Source organism: Diadema antillarum, unplaced genomic scaffold (genome assembly GCF_040938485.1).
Source record: "Diadema antillarum isolate AM-2024a unplaced genomic scaffold, OU_Dant_1.0 seq00002299_RagTag, whole genome shotgun sequence".
NCBI classification, from domain to species: domain Eukaryota; kingdom Metazoa; phylum Echinodermata; class Echinoidea; order Diadematoida; family Diadematidae; genus Diadema; species Diadema antillarum.
In genome coordinates, this window is record NW_027272921.1 from 118,564 (window position 1) to 139,320 (window position 20,757).

A 20,757-nucleotide genomic window follows, 5' to 3' on the forward strand; every position below is an offset into this window, starting at 1 on the left:
GACACTAGAACGCATTCAACAGAGGATGGTCCAGGCACCGTCATTATATATGTATTCAAATGGAATAAACCTACAGTCCAGATAGGCCTACATATTGAGTGAATAAAATAATACTTATTACGTCAATTCACTATAAATGAATGTATTCAATTTGAATGTACAAATATGTGGGAAAAGATCCCAAAGTACAGGAGGTGTACTGAGTGAACAATAAACAGGAAAGTTTAGACATGTTTGCTTCCTTTCTGTGAAGTTTGTGTTTTGGTTGGTTTTGCTTCACTTAATTATTTTTGTTTTCTGGCACCACTGCATGCCTTTTATGTGCCTCAACCTGCATTACAATACAGCTTGGTATGGTAGACATGAGAGGGGTGTGTTACGTAATCCTCTTACCTCGTCTGGCTTGAGAGGGAAGCCCACAATGTCCGCCATCTGCTCCCAGTGGCGGTCCCTAAGACCAGGGTTGCAGACCGAGGTTACAAGAGGGATGTACTCCTTGAAATTATCCACCTGTGAGGACGTGCCAAAAAAAAAAATAGGAGAATGATGTCAAGCCATACAACACACTGTAAGGGCATATCCCGAACAATAGGTGTGTACATGTATAACACATGATAAATGCCGACTGTAAACAGGCACTGAATACATTTTATCCCCCCCCCCCCCCCCCCACACACACACGCATGGGCGCAAGTGATATCTGTAGAGTACTGACGTGGCATGACTTAGCTCACTTTCTTTAAATTCCAAATATTAGATGCACAATGATGCAGAGCCTTGCATTGGACAATCCTTTCAAAGGTTATGAATTGTTTGAAGACAGATCGTGATGTCACACATGGACAACAATGTACAGAAAATATGAAAGATAATTACACAAAATTTCTTTCTTTTTTGTGAGAAGTACACTTTCCCTCCTGCTGAAACTGTCATTCGGACATTTCATTCTCATTGAAACCTGTCATTGATCTTTTACAAGTTGTATGTACCTGCATACCCAGCTCTTTAAGGCCACTCATGGTCTGGCCCCAGGATACATTGTACCTGTCTTCCGTAATCGAGTGACAGCAGCCTCGCCCTGGCCTTCGTTCATCTGGCCTTACTCTCCAGAGTTTTCTCTCCGAGAAATTGACAAACTGGATCACTTCAAAGCTGCACTCAAAATCACATTTTTCACCAGGTATTCAATTGCTAACTCTCTTGGAGGAGTCTGCACCTTTGAATGTTTCTACAAAAGATATCAAAAGGCGCTATACAAATGCTGTGGATCATCATGACTGTCGTCATCATACCCAGCTCTTTGCTCACTATGCTACGTATGTCTTACCTTGTCTTTGACCTTCTCAGCAATCTTCTTTGCCGTGGGAACCTCAGAGAACTGCTTCTCCAGCTTGTACAGGGTCCTCCAGTAGTTCCCGATGTCCGCATCCACCTGGTCTGGGTTGACGTCAGAGAAGGCTCCCTCCATCCACGCCCTGTCACACAGGAGCAAAAGGAAAGAAAGTTTGCACTCGCGCTATTTCCTGGTTGTCTGTACCTCACCTGTTCACTAACAGATCATTTTTTTGTGTTTTCCATGACTTTGGCGGAAGCCGCTATATCATGTACAGTTTATAAATGTGAACGATCCCTAACGATTTTCTTTGCAAATAAAGATGGCCACTTTAACGCAAAATCGTTGGTCTCACATGATGGGAACATGTGTGACAAAAGGAGTTCATTGACATTTATCAACGTAATTTGAATTTGTGGTCCATCCTTTCTGGGAATTTACCTGATTTGTTCAAATCCTCAATGATAGGATAACTCTGTCTCAGTATATTCACAGAAATGAGATTTCCCCTAAGGGTACATCAAATATATATATATAACTCAATGTGTTTTGAATTTGAATACCATGTGCAGTGAGCATCGGCATTGGTACATTATACGATGATACATTTGTATATGGATATGATAAAACAGCCGAGGCACTTTGGGTCGACATACTTAATTGCATGTACAATGAACACCAAAAGTGGTACAATTTTATTCAAGTCCTTTTAACTTTCAAAAAAATGGGATTGCATTATCAGGAAGGTGCCAAAAGCTAGATCCCTAAACCCAAAGGTATATGTCATCGTGCATCACAAAACCAACAAAGAGTCGAACACCCAGATTTACATGAGGACACGAAATAGGTGAAATGGCCCAACCAAGTAAACTTTAAGTTTTTCTTGTTTTTTTTTCAGAAAGAGCAATTCTTCTTCTACATAATTCTTAAGTTTGGGATCATAAAATGACTGGGAAATTTGGATTTTTGTAGTTTTCTTTTTTTTTTTTACATTATACTGTAGACTAGTGCGATTATGCAATACCATGCTCTAATGACTCCGTTTCATTTCTTTAAAGCCCTATACACACCCTTCATTTTCAACTCTACAGGTAAGAACGTTTGAATGGATGATACTACTGATGCTTTGAGAGTTACCAGGTAGGTATCAGTAATAAACAGCATGTGGTGAAAGAGTGTGCACAATTTCAGCTTATAATCCGATTATCCCTTCATTGTGGTTACTCTGGAGTTTTACATCCTGTTTTTTGTCCCATTCATTGTGCAGAGCACGGATTGGTGAGGATTAAGCACTTGAAAAGACCCTAAATTTCAAAGCCTCTTTTCATTATATTTAACACTTTTCTAGAGTGTGTGCTTTCTTTTCATTATTTAGATGGGTCGGGAAACTCTCTTTGCATTGAGTTATACAAATGTACATCACTTTAAAGCTTAGAGCCAGTGCTTTCAGAATCTGCCCTAAACTGAAATTCTGTGTCTGGCCACTTTTTGTCGGTTTTGTGATGCAGGATCACATAACAAGCATGTGTGGGACTACGACATCATCTGTAACTCACTTGTGCTTGGTGTTGAATTCCACAGTGGTTTCATACAGCTTGAGGTAGGGTCCTAAGGTGGACTGGATGCTGTTCTTTTGGGGGTAGGCAGATGTCTGCCAGCCAAAGGACTCCTCCTCCGTGTTGAAAGCCTCAATCTGTGTGGAGAGCAAAGGCAAGCGCCAATATGCAGGGAGTTTATCGTAGGACTCTACAGGAAACATTGGGGATTTACATACAGGCACACCATCAGAGTTCACAAAAGTATGGTTCAACTTTCACCAGACAGTACATGTGTATATCTCCTAGAGTGCCTTCACAAAAAAACAACAACAAATGTTTGTCTTCATATCTACATGAATGATGATAATGGGGGTTAAAAGATGACCTGTACTTGATACTAACTTCCTACACACTGTTCCATTTGGATAAATATGTCACTTTACTATTCTATTTCTTTTTTTCTTACATAGTCTTGCGTAAAACATCTGCCTAAAACATCTGTCTAAATGCATGAGCTCAGTAGTTGTCCAATGCATTCGAAATGATTCAGAGTAATCTGCAGTTTCAATCATGCTGAATGGAATACCAAAACTATGAGAACATCTCAAAATTCTCTTTGTTGATAGTAAAGCAACAGTGCTGATGAGACAAGCATGGGGACAGGGTTCTTTCCTACCTTCTCAGCGGCTGCCTCCAGCCTGTTACTCAGGGCCTGCGCCTTCTTGAGGTAGCGGTTGACCTCGGACAGGTCCCCAAACGTCTGGAACTCCTCCAGCTGTTTGGTGTAGCCGTCCAGCTCCTCCTGAAAGCGCTCGCGACGCAACTGAGGGCAAAAGGGACGTAAGGCTCAAATCAACCAATTCTCAAAACACTGACTGCCTAACACATTACTCATCATTCAAATTTTATTAGGATGACTCACTCTTTCTACAGTGGAAATGAAGAAATGAATTTATCTCCTATTTAGATGTAACTGTTAGCACTCTGTTTATCTGGTTGACTCCATTAATCACGATCACCTCAAAGGTCATGTGAAATTGTGCTTTAACCCATTGACCCCCCCCCCCCACCCCCCGAAACCGCCTGTCTTATTACACCCTTAATGCCTGAAACCTTCCTTCTTCTTTTTTTTTTTTGGGGGGGGGGGGGTTATGCTTTACCATTTTTTGTTTCTACATAGAATACATAATTACTGTAAAAGTGGAAATTTTCGCGGTGTTGTAATTTCGCGCATTTTGCGCAACCACAAACTAGTGCGAAAATAAAAGCACGCAAATATTTTTGCTTGCCATATGTTCCTGTGCATGATGTCTTGATTCCACAGAATTAAAAACACGCGGAACTCTTCTTACCGGGCCAAGCGCGAAAAATTAGTCGCACGAAAATATCCACTTTTACAGTATGTAATTTGGAAGAGGTCAATGGTCAACAAAAGTATGTCAGAATTGTTTCTGTGACACACCATCTCTTGTAAAGTCTTAATAGGCTTTCAAATAAACATAACTTACAAAAGGGGTTGTATAACAGACAAAAATAAACATGCTGTTTCACATAGGTTTAATGAGAGTTGTCGCAAGGAGCGCAATATTGCTGTACTTTCTAGGAAACCATACGCCATTATGCACATAATCTTAACATGTATCTCATTGGGTGTTGTTCCCCTTCAAGGAACTAGTACTGAAGACAGTGATCAAGAGTTCTTTGAAGGTTAATATTCTACCCTCCCTTCTTCTGCCCTCCCTTCCTCTACCCTCCCTTCCAGCCACCTTACCTTGAGGCCTTCCTGGTACTGGCCCGTCTTCTCGTCCACGATGGTCTTGTGCTCCTCGAAGATCTCCGGCATGCGGCCGTGCCACTGGAAGGTGCTGCTGTTGAGGCGGATCTCGGCAGGCGAGAACGAGGCGTAGTCGACAAGGAAGGCCAGGCGGTCGCGGCTGCTGACCAGGTCCTTCTCAAGCTCGTGTATCGTCTTCTTCTCCACATTCTCGATGTACGCCCGCAGCTCCATCAGCTTCTCGGTGTTGGGTGGCGTGGTGAGGGCCTTCTCAGCGATTGCCTCGTACTCCTCACACAGCCTGCGGATGGGATGGGGGGTGGGAGGCAAAAATTAATCAAGACCCACGATGTGGCCAGCCAATGATTCCATCCTCTTGTGTGGTAAGCAGTCAGTTGTGAATGAATAACTTATTGATGCGACCCATTGATTTAGCAATCATCGAGATCCCACTGATTCATATCATTTTCCCCTCCTGGTTTTATTTTCTACAAGCAGTTAGTTTGCATACAAGTCTGATCTACTTTACATTACAAATAAGTGAAATAATTATAATTACAAAATATAAATACAAGTCACTGTGGTTTCAGGTTTAGAGAAATAAATGCAATTTCTAGTATTCATTGATAAGCAGATTGGCTTTGAACATACAGTTGTATGAATCATTGCCTTTTAGTTTAATCATCGCTTACAATGGTAGAGAGTGCATATTTTGTGCATGCTAGGGAACACGTCTTCATTCTGTCTGTTGCACAAACGAAACATTATTATCTTGGGTTTTTGTTCTAAGAGGCGCTGACTTACTTGCGGTTGGCATCAGCATGGTCCTTGCACATCCTAGCCAGCAGTCTCTCCATGAGCGCCTCGGACCGCTTGGACAGCGCCCTGATCAGCTCATCACAGTGCAGCTCAAACATCCCAAGTCTCACCACCTGAGTGAAGGCAAGACCCATCAGAATACACCAAATTAAAAGACTCCCACCTATAGTACTCTTATTCTAAAAAATTCCCTTACTCTGATTCTAAAAAAATTGTTTCGGACAGTTGACTGTCCGTCCTCACTCCTGAGGATGGACAGTCAACTGTCCGAAACCTCTCTCCTTGCTTCTTACTCTTCTCTGGTTCACAGTCCTTTTCAGGACTATCACATCCTCAAGAAAGAATACTTCTACTCTCGCTCATTCTCTTCCTCACTTCCTCTCCTATCATTTCCTATATCCTCTCCTTCCAGCGGTCCTTTTCAGGACTAACACATGGTGAACCGCAAACCCAGTTCATGTTATGTACGTGTATACCACCATGCAAACTTCTTCCTTCATATGCCAATTCTGTTATAAAAACCCTTATTTTTGTACCTGTTTACATCATGCTGGTGCTGTGAAGAACTGCAATTCTTGGCTGATATTGTATGTTATGTCATAAACAATGCACATTCAGCAATGCCAATATAGCACTAAACAGTACAACTTGCTATTAGAGCTAATGCAGCTGCCATCTACAATGTGTATGTACGTAGCTACTCAAGATTTACATGACATTCTGTATTACAGCCAACTGCAAAATACACAATACTACACTACTTTGTGACAATGAGTAATTTGTTGAAGTCAAGTAGCTACACATTAGTCATGTTAGATGAAGACAGGTACAAAGTATGCACTACACTACAATCTATAGCTGTAGCTGGTTGCAATGATACAAAGTTACACACAATGGACACACCAAGACACACAGAGTTGGATATGAGGTCACGATGCTTCAAGTCATGTACATCACTATTTTGCTTCTTGTGTAATGTATTTTGTTCATTTTGTATCTGTCTGAATTCTCAGGTATCATCAACAAGATTTGGAAAATGAAAGTCACACAAAGTTCAATGTATTTGGTCAAGCTGGCAAAATCTGGGCCTGCTTTTCAATCGCAGCTTGAGGAGGAATGTCTCAGTAGCTTAGCTATATGAAGAGTTTCAATAAGCGTTTTAGGTTTTGCACCTGCACATACAGTCATACTGCATATATGCACAGGTTACAACTCGTTTTGCTGAAATAACTAAATTTCTGTCTTTGTTGACGAGCTTTGAATATGCCACCAACATACAAGGCAAAGCAACTGGTGAAATGTACACTGAGCAGTCCTTATGGAATTCACCCTGGCTAGACAAATGACCAAATCCAACAGGGAGTCAAATACAATACAAGGAAACTGTACAAGATGAGTGACAAGAGGGATCCAATTTACTGATTCAGAATATACATGCAGATATTTATATTTTTCATCAAAGAGACAGTGTATTTCTCCCTTGGTGTTCATTCATAACTGGTGTTTTCTCTCAACTTGACACAAAGCAATTAGTGTCATGACATGAAGTACACAAAGACCCAGAGACAAGCTACAATGTACAAAATACCGAGATGAAGAATGAGTGAGAAATAAAGAGCTATAGTGAGTGACACACCAGCATTAAAGGTAAAACATAGTCTCCATACGCCTACAGAAACAGTTGATTTTTGCTTTAAAATGGACACACTAAATGATATAATGCTGTGATTAACACAATGTCAGTTGGGTAACCAGAAAAATGTGAAATATTGGCCAAAAGGGTAGGCTGACAGTATTGCAATTTGTGAACATATCCGATCGCAGCTGCTACGTAATGAATCATTTATCGACAATGGACAAATTGGGTCTTAGTATACGCCATCAATCTTCTAAATGAGAGTGAACTGCATGTAGCCTTTTGGGAAATACAATTCCTAAGGTATACTCGATCATCACATAGCACTCTACCAGCCAATTTCTGAACAAGGAGGGCTCATGGGATAAAAGTTGTATGCAAACAATTGAAATTATTTTACTCTTTTGATCTAAAAATACTCCAAAGCAACTCATCATCCTGGCAAATCGTGTCAGCCAGACAAGTTTCTTGTTAATTGATCCTTTTGATGTATCACATGCAAATTCCAAATGGTGGAAATATTAATTTTGAACCCTTATAAGAACTATGTTTTGCCTTTGATAGGAAAGAGGAAAGAGTGAAGAAGAAAACTCAGGGAAAAACAGGTGCATGCCACCCACAAGAACAAGCCACATATACATGAATGATGGTTAGCCATGTACAGTCCACACATCAATAACTACACTGATACAGTTTGATAGTCATGATTACATGAAATGTTGAAAACGATAAGCTCTGACACAACAAAATATTGATGACAAAACAATAAAATGCTGATGGAGGTGACATAAAGACTTGCTATTTGTTGCAGACCTTAGGCGCTAAAACTGTATGCATCTAGATGATGTTACATTCTACTGGAGGTATGTTTTGTGTCACAATTACCACCTGTCTGAAGAGTTTTTCTTAAAATTCTATTTCCCTGCACTGATCTTCCCATAGCATATAACATGATTTGGGAGATCTGCTGATAAACACAAAATTTATCTATCAAATGCAATATCACAAGAGCCTTAAGATGGTTTCGCAGACTCAAGATTTCCAGCAAGGCATGTAAATGCCTCATTACCATTCAATGAAGAACTCGCACAAGCTGACAACTGACATAAAGAACACATGCATACACTGGGTTAGTAAAGACACAGCATTAATGACATAATAAGGCAGCATTTGTGAGGTAATGCACTTCAGACCATAAGAACATGACAAACCTTTCGTTGGTCGGCTCCATCCTACAAAAATATGTCAGAGAAATTGAAGTAGCATGCATTAAACATGACATATTACAAGCTCCATCGTGCCTTTGGATACTGTATACGCTGAATATTTTGCAAGGTTTTTATTTCTATTAGTGGAAAATTGAGCACAGAAGATGGGATTCCATCGCGAATTTCGCGAGTCATGAGCTGTTCGCGAAATTAAAGACACGCTAAAATAATGACTCTGATCACAATATGAATGTGGCGCACACGTATACATTTTAGTACAGTACTCCACGATCGCGAATTTAACCACTCACATAATCGTCGGGAAGTCCCGATTCGCATATATTTAGGCTCGCTAAATATAAGGCGTATACAGTATTTGGCCGTATTCGGAATAAGATGGAGTCCCTGGAAATTAAGATACTGCAGAATATACCTTGGACTTCACATCAGGGACAAGATAAACTCTACCTATTACCTCAAACATGTACACCTTGGCCAGATATGTAACATACATAATCATGTAATTCCACTGATACAATGGCTACACAAGTCTGAATAACAGGCTTGCATGTGTGTTTGGTTTTGCTATAATTTTGTGACAGTAGTCTGTAAAAAAGACAAGGTGATTTCCAATCTTAGCTCTACCTGACTGTCAAAATTTGAAAGAGAGAGAATAAAAAGTTGATGACACAATTCTTTCTTTTTTTTTAAAGGGATTGGAAAATTTAAGATAAAGAGAAACAAAACAAACCAAATAGCAGTATTATAAACAATTTGAATAGGAAATATTAGCACTGATCTATTTCAGCCTTCAACTGATTTCATCAATTCATATCTAATCCTTGAATAGCAAACGCGTCAACTGTGTCTTCTCACATGCTCAAGATTTTTGTTTTATTTTGCTTTGTGATATTAACTCATTTATTTTAGTGCTGAGCAACCAAATGCATGAGCTCTGGCAATTAGTTTCTTGTTTGTTTGTTTGTTTTTGTTACGTTTTGTTTTTGTTTTGTTTATCTATTTTATTTTTTTTTGAAGAGCCTATATTTTAATCTCTACTAAAAGCCATGTCAACATTGTAAACAGCATCGCAGTATTCCCAGGGCTGAGGAAAATGCCTTTTTGGTGGGGAAACATAATATAGAATAAAAACAGGCTTTCCTGCGATAGACATGTGTTATAATAGAACCTGGGGAAAACAGTATTTTCCCTAAAACCGTGCAGTATTTTTGGCAAAAACAAAAACAAAAAGATATCACTAAAACCTACTGCAAAAAAAATAAATAAATAATGGTGGGCATCTCTGCCACGGGACAAACCTTGCGTGTGTGGAACATGATCTCCTCGTTCAGCTGGTGGTACTTCTCCACCTCCTTGGTATACTCGTCAAATGTGTGCTCCTCCTGCATGAACTGCTCAACATCAGCATCAGCCTGCAGAGAAAGATCCATCAAATGATATCAGTTTGTTTGCCTGTAAAACTTCAAAACCAGAAATTTTCATGTGCACTTTAAAGGACAAGTCCACCTTCACATACATGAGGATTGAGAGAATGCAGCAATATTAGTAGGACACATCAGTGAAAGTTTGAGGAAAAAATGGACAATCTGTTCTAAAGTTACAAATATTCTAAGTATCTGCGCAGTCACTGCTAGAAGAGAAGACTACTACAGTGTGTGATGTCACATGCGTACAACTATACAGTCAACCTCGGATACCTCGAATTCGTCGGGACTGAAGAAAATGGTTCGACGTACGCGAATTTCGAGGTACGCGTACGTTGAATTTTCTTCGACTTATCCGATGTTTATCGATGTTCGACGTTTATCGATGTTCAACATGGTGTCTGTTATAGTGCCTACTGATTGTTTGCATGCTTGTCAATTGGAATTGAATCAACTTTTATATGAATGAATTGAGTGAAAATCGGAAATGAAATCAAAATTTCAGAAATAAAGATTTTGGTGGCCCGATCGCGCCACACACACACACACACAAAAAGTTCGATGTTTGCCTTTACTTTTGAAAATGAACAGCGGTAACAATCGGCTCCGTAAGATGCTAAAATAAATGTCAGAGGTTTGCGTTTAATTGTGGAAATGAATTACGGTAATATTCGACTCGGTATGATACTAAAATAAATGTCGGATGTTTGCTCATACTTTTGGAAATAAATAACGATAAGACTCAGCTCCGTATGGTGCTAAAACTAATGTCATATATTTGATTTTGCGAAATGAATAAGGCTAACATTCGGCTCCGGAAGACGCTGAAGTAAATGTCGAATTTTTGCTATGACGTTCGGAAATGAAAAACAGTAACATTAAACTCCGTACGATGGTTAAATAGATGTCGGATGTTTCCTTATACTTTTGAAAGGAAATAGCAATAGCATTCGGCTCCGGAAGATGCTAAAATAGATGTCAGACGATCGTTTTTATGTTCGGAAGTGAATAGCAGTAATATTCTGCTCCATCGTGTCCATACGGCGATGCTAAAATAACTGTCTGATGTTTGCTTTTAAATTTCGAAATGAATAACAGTAACATTCAGCTGCGTTTAATGGTAAAATTAATGTTTGATGTTTGCTTTGACGTTCGGAAAAGAGTAACAATAATATTCAACTCCTTACGATGATAAAATAAATGCTGGATGTTTGCTTTTACGTTCGAAAGTAAATTGCAATAACATTTAGCTCCGGAAGATGCTAAAATAAATGTCGAATGTTTGCTTTGATGTTCTGAAATGAATAACAATAATATTCAACTCCGTACGCTGATAAAATAAATGCCGGATGTGTGCTTTTACTTTCGAAAGTAAATGTCAATAAAATTCAGCTCCGGAAGACGCTAAAATACATGTCGAATGATCGCTTTTACGTTTGGCATGTTTGGAAGTGAATAGCAGTAACATTCTGCCCCATACGATGATATAAATATTGGATATTTGCTATGGTACATTTCGAAATAAATATCAGTATTATTCAGCTATACGTTTGATGGTCCAAAATGTCTGATGTCTGCCTTGACGTTCAAAAATGAAAAACAGTAACATTCGGCTCCGTGCGATGATAAAATAATTGTCAGATGATTCATTTCACTTTCGGAAGTGGACAGTAGTAACATTCGGCTCCGTTCGATAATGAAATAAATGTCGGATGTTTGAAATGAATAACGGTAATATTCTGCTCCGTACGATGCAAAAATAAATAACAGATTGTTGCTTTAGCATTTGGAAATGATTAATGGTATTAATCCGCTCAGTTAGATGCTAAAACAAATAGCGGATATTTGCTTTCACGTTTGGAAATGGATTAGGACAGCATTCAGCTCCGTAAGACTCTAAAATGAATGTCGGTTGTTTGCTTTTACATTTAAAAATGAATAACGGTAACTTTCGGCTTTTTACAATGCTAAAACAAATGTCGGATGCTAACAAATGTCAGCAAATGCTCCCATTTTCTCATTTCAAACGTATGTTTTGACCTCCTAAATATATAGGCATCAACTTTTATAATAATCTCTACGCCTATTTGTCAAATCTTAAAACACAGAGTGAGATGATTGAATTTTCTATTCATTTGTTTTAGACATGGGCATCTGTATCACTTCAATGATTTTTCTATGTTTAGTAGGACCGATTTAGTTTTTCTAATGTTTTTCCTGATTTTTCTTTTTGTGTGTGTCACCAGATTTTACTTTCGACCACCAGAAAATAAAAATCAATGATATTGGTGGCCCGATAAAAGTTAGTGCGGAGCCCTGTGTATTCTATTCTTCATTGTGATCGGCGTATACTTCCAGATTTTGATAATCGCATTGCTGGAAAAAAAAAAGTTTCAGCGCTTGCGTTCTCGGGGAAGAATAAATGAAACAAACTTCGTGAAAGGCAAAAAAAAACAAGTTTTAAAAAAAGGCACTACGCCGGAGATTGATGTTTTGACAGTGGAGCGTGATTAATGGCAAAGATATAACTGTCAACGTAAGCAGGTGCGCCACAACGGTTGAGAAATCTACGCGCACGGTATGGGTATATCTCGATCAAAAATCAGAACACAGTGGTTAGAGAAAAGCAGATGATGGGGCAGCGCGTAGTGCTATCGTAAGCACTCCATTGGCACGGGTGCTATGTGCATACCATGTACGTGTGTTGGTAGGTGTTGGGGATTTTTCTTGTCAGCTGTGTATCGGGTATTTCTTAATTGGTCGCGCGATTGTTCTGGTCTCAGAATATTTACAATCGAGGGTAAAAACATTTGTGACATGTCTTCACTGTCCACGCGCGCTTAATCGGAGATGCTGAGTGATGTTTGCAATTTCGATTCGAGCAACATCCTGGGGAAAAACAATAAGTTAATTAAGATCGGGACAGTAGATTTCCCTTCGAGGTAACCGAACTTCGAGTTATCTTTTTCGAGCTACGCGACTTTTAATACACGGAAGCTCCATAGGAACAATCGGGACTTTCATTTTGCCCCCGAGGTAAGTGATATTCGGCTTATCCGACGTCGAGGTATCCGAGTTTGACTGTATAAGGAAAATGAAAAGAGAATTTCACAAAACTTAACTTTTTGAATAAATTGCACAGTTCTTTGACTTGCTACTGACGTATGTTAAGGGTAATATTATTCCCCCTGCCTTCTGAAAGAGAGAAGTCGAGTGTTCTTTTGTTATGCGAGAAAAATGGAAATATGTTTTAATTTTCTTTATTCTTTCTTTTTATCGTTGTACTCATGTGACATCACAAGCTATATTAGTCTTTTCATCCAGCCGTGACTGAGCAGAAACTTCAAAAATTCATAACTTTTTAACGGATTGACCCGTCCGATTTTGCTCAAAATCTCACTGATGTGTTCTACTAATATTGCTGCATTTACTCAACCCACATGTCTATGAAGGTGAACTTGTCCTTTGATTTTGAGTGAGCCAAAATTTGCCAAATTGCAATGCACACAGCGGTTCTTGTCTACACTATATGCATTGAGTGCTAGTACCAGTCGCAAAATTCTAATGTCGCAAAAAAAGGAAATAAGCTTCAATATGCGGAAATCTTGTGCCGTGATTATTTCTGATTTTATAGTCCAGATGTACTCACATCAATCACACGGATGGAACTATCCAGACGCATACATACAGTAGCTGTCAGTTGGCAAGATATTTCACTGCTTTTCTGTTCATTCCCCCTCCCCCCCCCTCCCCCCCCCCCCCCCCCCGGCCCCCCATGAAAATAAACAGATTTAACAAATATAACAAACTTGCCCATCTCTAAGTTAACTCTTTATGTGCCACATTCGCATGTCTGGCTCAGTTGACGGCGTGCCAACTTCGCATATTCTGCTCAACAAACAAAGCAGCCAAAACCGATTGATAAATCGTTAATCCTACGGTACAATCAAAGCGGTTCTTGCGCTTTTGTTCCTCTCACATGCGGCTAGCATTCTATGTGGTGATTGACTATCGAGCGGTGTTCCCAACTAGATTTGCGTGTACATTCTAAGTTTCTGTCACTATTTTATGTGCAAAAGTCATGCCTTTACAGTAATGTAGCAACTGGTAATTCAAAAGAAAAATTGAAAATAGAATTGTTATACATTGTATATAGAAGCAAAGTTTGGCATTCCTCTTTAACTTTGCTCACTATTATGTCTAGCTTAACAGAAATTTGTAGAAGTTATACAAATTGGAAAAACAGAATTCTTTCTCAAAGCATGACTACCTTCGTGTCTCAGAATAACGTGGCACACAGGGGGTTTCCACCATGGCACATAAAGAGTTAAACAACCCACTATAGGCATAACAATACCACAATCCCATGTGAGAGCAGATGGTCTCTACAGTTATCAATGGTAATAGTTTCACGGTATCTGCGCCAGTAGGTAGCGAATGCAAAACAGTGGTGCTGCTAATCAGCAAATTGTCATATCTATGTAACATGAATTGCATGCATCTATAGTTGAATGTGCACAGATTGATGAAAGATGCTATCCGCAGCAGAACAATATTGCACATAACTTGCATGATCTGACAAAAAACTACTAATTTACAAGTAAATCACATCTACACGTATAGAAAAGAATATGCCAGAAGCGAGTATCATAAGGAATACAGGGCGATAACTGTATAGCATTCCATCGGTAGCTAGCATTTGGCGGCAAGTTTGTCTTAGACCAAAGTGAATTTTTCAGATCAGAACATCTTTTATTTCATGTCTATATTATGACAAATGACAGCTTCAAATCATCCTGCATAATTCTTCCATTCCCAATATCATTCACTCATCATAAACTTGCCACAAAGCTATGGCTTGAATTCCACTATCAAAAGATATCACCAAAGTCATGAAGATATGAGACGATCATGATAGAGTCAACTAATGATCAGCCATCCTTCAGATAGATGTAATAAGATCAGTTAACTCTTTATGTGCCACGGTGGAAACCCCCTGTGTGCCACGTTATTCTGAGACAGGAAGGTAGTCATGCTTTGAGAAAGAATTCTGTTTTTCCAATGTGTATAACTTCTACAAATTTCTGTTAAGATGGGCATAAAACCAGGCAAAGTTAATGAGGAATGCCAAGATTTGTTTCAATATAAATTGTATGACGAATCTATTTTCAATTTTTCTTGAATAACCACTTGCTGCATTACTGTAAAGGCATGACTTTTGCACATAAAACCGTGATAGTAACTTAGAATGTACGAGCAAATCTAGTTGGGAACACCGCTTGATAGTCAATCACCACATAGAATGCAAGCCGTATATGAGAGGAACAAAAGTACGAGAAACGAGAAACGCTTTCATTGTGCCGAGGGATTAGCAGTGATTAGCCGATTTATCGATCGGTTTTGGCGGCTTTGTTTGTTGAGCAGAATATGCGAAGTTGGCACGCCATCAACTGAGTCGGACGTGCGAACGTGGCACATAAAGAGTTAAGTCCTTATCATGATGGCCCTTCTGTGAGATTCCATGAGTGCGAGCTCTGCCCTCAAGAGTGGGGGGAGGTGAAAGTCAGTGTGGCCTACCTGTTTGTTGATGAGGAACATGTACTTGTCGTAGATCTTGAGGTGATCCTTCGGCTGCTCGCTCTCCTGCTTGATGATCTCTTTAATCTTGGCTTTGTGGTCAGCCAGAATCTCCTCCAGGATGATGGGATGCAGTGTGGCCTTGGACTTGGGGCCACTCTGGAATGGTCAACACAGACAATGGAATGGTCAATGACGCCAACTCAGGTTGCCATTGTCTTTACTTTCCTTTTTTGATGGTACAGTTTCGGATGGCAATGTCAATCATATTTCAAAACCAATTTACATCAAATAAAATGTGAATTCCTTATAGAATTGTATGCTCTCTAACATTTCATACAGGGATTTCTAAGTATCTCAAAAGAATTAAATGCTGAATCCTCATCTCAACCAATACTAAACCAATAGTTTAACATTGTATTGTACACATACATATAAACACAAATGTAAAATCAGCATTTAGTTTCCTCAAAGAAGGACATGGAATTGGACAGCTCATCAAGTGTACACATTACCAGAAGATAAAAAGGAATATTAGATGTACTCTTTAGATGGCAGCTAATACCTGTCACAGTAATGATATCTCTCTCTAAAGCCAGCTTCAAAAGAGTATACAAAAACTTTTCTCTGAATAACAAAAAGAAAATAAATAAATAATCATTTTCTAAATATGCCAGTCACATAGCGCTATAGAAGTTAAATTATTAATACTATAATCAAAAAGGAAACTGGATCTTTCCATCAGCCATCTTTCGTCACTCACCCATTCTGAGTACAGCTTTGTCTCCACCCTCGGAACCACGCTCACGGCCTTGATCATGACATCATAGACGTTGAGGAGCACAACCTCGAAGTCGGGAAAGGTCGGCTCAAACTTGATGTCACTGCCCTCCAGCACAAGGCGGATCACGAAGCCGGGGTGCTCGAAGGCACGGGTTGATGACTTGTACAGGGCCAAGGAAAAAGAGCAAATCATTACTATTACAGATACTGGTATTCAGGGCAAGACTTGTTCTTCATCCATCTAACTCTGTTTGTTTGTTTGTTGTTGTTTTTTTTTGGTTACTGCTGGGGTATTTTTGACTTTCTTTTTATGAGTTTTGCTAGCTAGTCCTAGGATCACAATCATGATCCTTAAGACCTAGTATCTGAGTACCTGGTACACTGGGGAATGGTTCATTGGCAGGAACATTTTTTGAAACAATGTAATTCCCACTAAAGAATGGAAATGACAAGGTATGCAGTATTCTCCATGGGCAAGCCACATCCATAGCATAAATACTAGATAACGTCTAGAACATTACACATGTAGGCAATAACGAAGTGTGACACGTTTTCCTTCTTTTCTATCCTTTTGATTTTTTTTTTTTCCTTGGGGGGGGGGAGGTAGTTTAGTTAGGTTTGGTTGTTTGCTTCTTCTGTTTCACATTCTATTCCTTTGAAGATAAAAAGAAAAAGGGAAGCTGAAAGTTGGTTTTTTTTTTGGGGGGGGGGGAGTGGGTGGGGTTAGTTTGGTTTGGTTTCGTGCTTCTTTTGTTTCACATTCTATTCCTTTGAGGATAAAAAGAAAAAAAGGAAGCTGAAAGGGTTGGGGCGGGTAGGGTAAGTTTTGTTTGGTTTTGTGCTTCTTCTATTTCACATTCTATTCCTTTTGAATACGGAAAAAAGAAAAAAAAAGGAAGCTGAAAGGGTTTGATGGTGGGAAGGGTTAGTTTGGTTAGGTTTTGCGTTTCTCCTGTTTCACATTCTATTCCTTTACGGTAGAAAAATGGAAAAAGGAAAAAGCAAAGCTGAAAGGGACGGTTGAATCTTACCGGAGACTGACAGATCAGGCCGGTGAAATCATTCATGGAGTCGAGGCACAGCTCCTGGAGGTGCTGGGTCATCAGTGTGGCGGCACAGTTGAAGAAAGCCTCCAGCTTCTTGCCGTTGTGGTTGCTGGGCACCAGTTTGCGACGGTTGCCCTGGTAGTAGATGTTTTGCACTTCTGGGAACCACCTTACGAGTAACAAGAAAGAAAGCACAAGACTTTCAGTATCCGAAAAACCCGCTTTTGGTTTTGATCACTTCTCAAAAGTGTAAATCCCATAAGTCTGTAATTCTGACATTTGTAGTAGCAGTTTACGTAGTAATGGTAATTATTACTGTAATAGTAGTAGTACACTGTAGTAACCTGTGTAGCAGTACATGTACATACCCTGTGCCATTACATTTGTAATGGACTTGGGCATATCACTACTGAACACCTGAATGGGCTTGCTAATCTACAACTGTGTAGGTCACGTCTTGGTGGGTTACTAAACAATGGGGAAACAGCATGACAAGTTCAGCTACATGTCTGGATACATAAGGGTCCACTAGGACAAGTCTACACATGTACAAGTACAATATGTACCTTCATATACAAAAGGATAGCGTGAACGCAGCAATTAACACATCATGAAAAGTTTGAGGAAAATCAGACAATCCATTCAAAAGTCGCATGTTCTTTATGTTTTTGTACAATCATTGCTGGATGAGAAGACTACTAGAAGTGTATGATGTCACATGCATAGAACAATGTAAGGAAGATATAGAGAGAATTCCACAAAATTTCCTGAAAAAGCACACATTCCTTTGACTCGCTGTTGACATATAGTTAAGGGTAATATTATTCCCCCCTGCCTTCTGAAAGAGCAAGTTGTGAGTGCTCTATTATAATGCGAGAAAAGTGAAAATATGTTGCATTTTCTGTATACGTACATGTACTTCCTTTATATTGTTCTACGCACATAACATCATAAGCTGTGAGTGGTAGTCTTCTCATCCAGCGATGGCAGCACTGAAACTTCAAAAATTCATAACTTTTGAACAGATTGTCGAATTTTTCTCAAACCTTCACTGATGTGTTCTACTGGTATCGCCGCATTCTCTTAATCCTTATATCTATGAAGGTGAACTTGTCCTTTAAGTGCACAAGAAGAGGAATAAAATATTCTTACTTTTTGAGCAGCTTCTCTTTGGCGCCCTCAATGTGTCTCATGACGAGGGTCTGAAACAAAGGCAGCTCCATGGAAGTCGTCTTCTGATGGAACTCTTGGACGTCAACCAGACGCAGATTTCTGCAGAGAGATCAAAAGCAATTTGCACAACACTCGTTATTAGCCTTGGATCCTCTGTATTTCTTCTAGTTATGTGGAGTACGTCTCATGGCAGGAATGTATTGCAGCATGTGTGCACGAGTGTTTGTGATGAGAGGTTGAGAGTGAGTTGGCGATTGTGCACAATGTCTCTTCACTTTTTATTGTTCATTCTTATCGACCCTTGTGGAAGTTTCGGTGAATTCACGTAAAACAAAGCTTTCAGTATATACCACTATTAGACTTGTGACAGAATACCATAGATGGCTGAATGGAATATATTATACAACACCTAAAAAGAATGTAGCTACCTGATTTGTTTTGCCCATTGCAATTTTGTTTTATGAGTAAAGATGGATAGCGAGCAGCTGACGTCACCCATTTCCGTTGACTCCCGTGTTAAAGTGATGATTGACTCAAAGTTTTGGTTGTATCGCACCGCTCTGATGTCACAATAAACAAACATTTGCTGCCCGCACTCAACAATCACAAGCGTGCTTACAAACGCATACTTACAAACGCATACTTTTGGCACTCATTTTTGTAAACAACTTCAACCGATCGGCTTTGCGTATGTAGGCCTACGCCATGACTGTGACTGTGTGGCTACTCATTCGTCTTACACAGAAAATGGTTGCCATTTCAAATACAAGAATCTGCCTGGACCACATCTGTTGACGTTCTAGGTGTTGTATAAAACAAATAGTGTATGATCTTTACTCATGCAATGAAACAAGATTTCACACTCGGTGAAACACACTATTCAACTCGGCTTCGCCTCGTTAAATAGCTCGCCTCTATCTTCCACCCCGTGCGAATATTTGTACTATCGCACTGGTGAACATTCACTATTTGTACAAAATTGTATATTAGCTTCCTGATGAACTTACCCAAAGGAGACATGCCAAAGTTCCAGGACTTGCAGCATGGTGGGGTTGGTGATGTCCAGTTCCTGGACTATGCTGGCCTGGGAGGTGAGAAAGGCCTTGTTCCAGGGCTTGGGCACCACGGAGAGCTCAGCCCGGTGTGGAATCAGCTCCTCCTGCTTGTCGTCATCCCGTTCACGGGGGTCACGCAGGACAAAGTCAACTGTAAATTTACAATCAAAAATTAAAGAGGTGTCATTTGATGTTTATTTCATTTCATTTCATTTCATTTCATTTGAAAATAATGCACTTCTTATTAGTATTTATATTTCTCTCAATTACAATTCAGATGGGAATCTCTGTGAATACTTTATGTCCATATTTTTGTGAATTCTTATTTTCATGTATTGTGTTGTGCCTGGTTGAATCTACATGTATTTAACGCATTTAATGTCGGCTACATGGTGCACATAATGTGGGTTCTACATCATTTTATACATCCATGCTCAGCGTGCCAGTGTCTGTGTTTGGCTTGCAATTTTACTATGCCAACATCTGGCATCTGGAAGTGAAGTGAAAAATATATCTAGCCAGCATGGGTCATGGGTATCCAAGGTAAACAACCTTTGTTTGTTTATTACTAAAGGCAAGAAAATATTTTGCACCTCTGCAATGTCACAAGTACACTCAGTTATTACACTTGAACCACTAGTTCCTATGGAAATCTCCAGACGCAAGTCCGAGTCAGATGCAGCCATATCGATGGATGCGGTCACACTACACAAAACTAGGCATAGTATGACTACCTGGTAGGCCTATCTTACTTTGCGTAGTTTGAGCAGTGTGACTGCAAACTTCTTGAGAAGCTGCCCAGGAAACTTCCCTCAAAACTTCCTGAATGCACTTGGGGAGGTTTCTCACTTTTCATGAAACTACTGTACACCTACAAATTTGTAGTTTTGTGTGGTGATGCCACAATAGATCCCTTCAAGTTGTTTACGCACATTGTGCATTTTTTTGTATGCTGTGTGCATATTACAATGTTTTCCAGTAAGAGACCAAAACTATGGCTAATTTTGCATCACTGAAGCTACACATAGTTTTGTCTGTAGTGTGACCAAGTGCTCCAACTTCTAAAAGTTATCAGGAAGCAAACTACGCTTTAGTAGTTTCACATTGTGTGAATGTCCATGAGAATTACAGGATTAAAACCAGATATATCGCTACGGCGACTGATATGCCTCCGCCATAATGCATGGTTCTCCTAATAGGTCTATAGTACAATGTCTTGACAATGTGTGATGGCAGTTTCACACAATTGGCAAAATATTAAAATGACAGGTTTGCCACAAATGTGCTGAATGTTCACTTTCCTAGAACTAGGTTCAATTGGATGAATGATTAAATGTCAGAGTGTAGGTATTTGGGGAACTGATGATTTT

The 20,757-nt window shown here is 39.5% G+C and overlaps 1 protein-coding gene across 1 annotated transcript in view; it reads right to left on the minus strand.

Annotated features, from left to right (window-relative positions):
• The window catches only part of LOC139714501 (dynein axonemal heavy chain 7-like), a 136,827-nt gene that overhangs the window by 107,965 nt on the left and 8,105 nt on the right, over positions 1–20,757 (minus strand). The window contains exons 7-19 of the mRNA XM_071626208.1: positions 19,340–19,538; positions 18,312–18,431; positions 17,145–17,328; positions 16,094–16,273; positions 15,331–15,489; positions 9,628–9,741; positions 8,312–8,332; positions 5,450–5,577; positions 4,643–4,946; positions 3,548–3,694; positions 2,890–3,026; positions 1,328–1,475; positions 394–510 (exon numbers count right to left, since the gene is read on the minus strand). Coding sequence (XP_071482309.1) covers positions 394–510; positions 1,328–1,475; positions 2,890–3,026; positions 3,548–3,694; positions 4,643–4,946; positions 5,450–5,577; positions 8,312–8,332; positions 9,628–9,741; positions 15,331–15,489; positions 16,094–16,273; positions 17,145–17,328; positions 18,312–18,431; positions 19,340–19,538 — 1,958 coding nt within the window. The remainder of the gene's footprint in view (positions 1–393; positions 511–1,327; positions 1,476–2,889; positions 3,027–3,547; positions 3,695–4,642; positions 4,947–5,449; positions 5,578–8,311; positions 8,333–9,627; positions 9,742–15,330; positions 15,490–16,093; positions 16,274–17,144; positions 17,329–18,311; positions 18,432–19,339; positions 19,539–20,757) is intronic.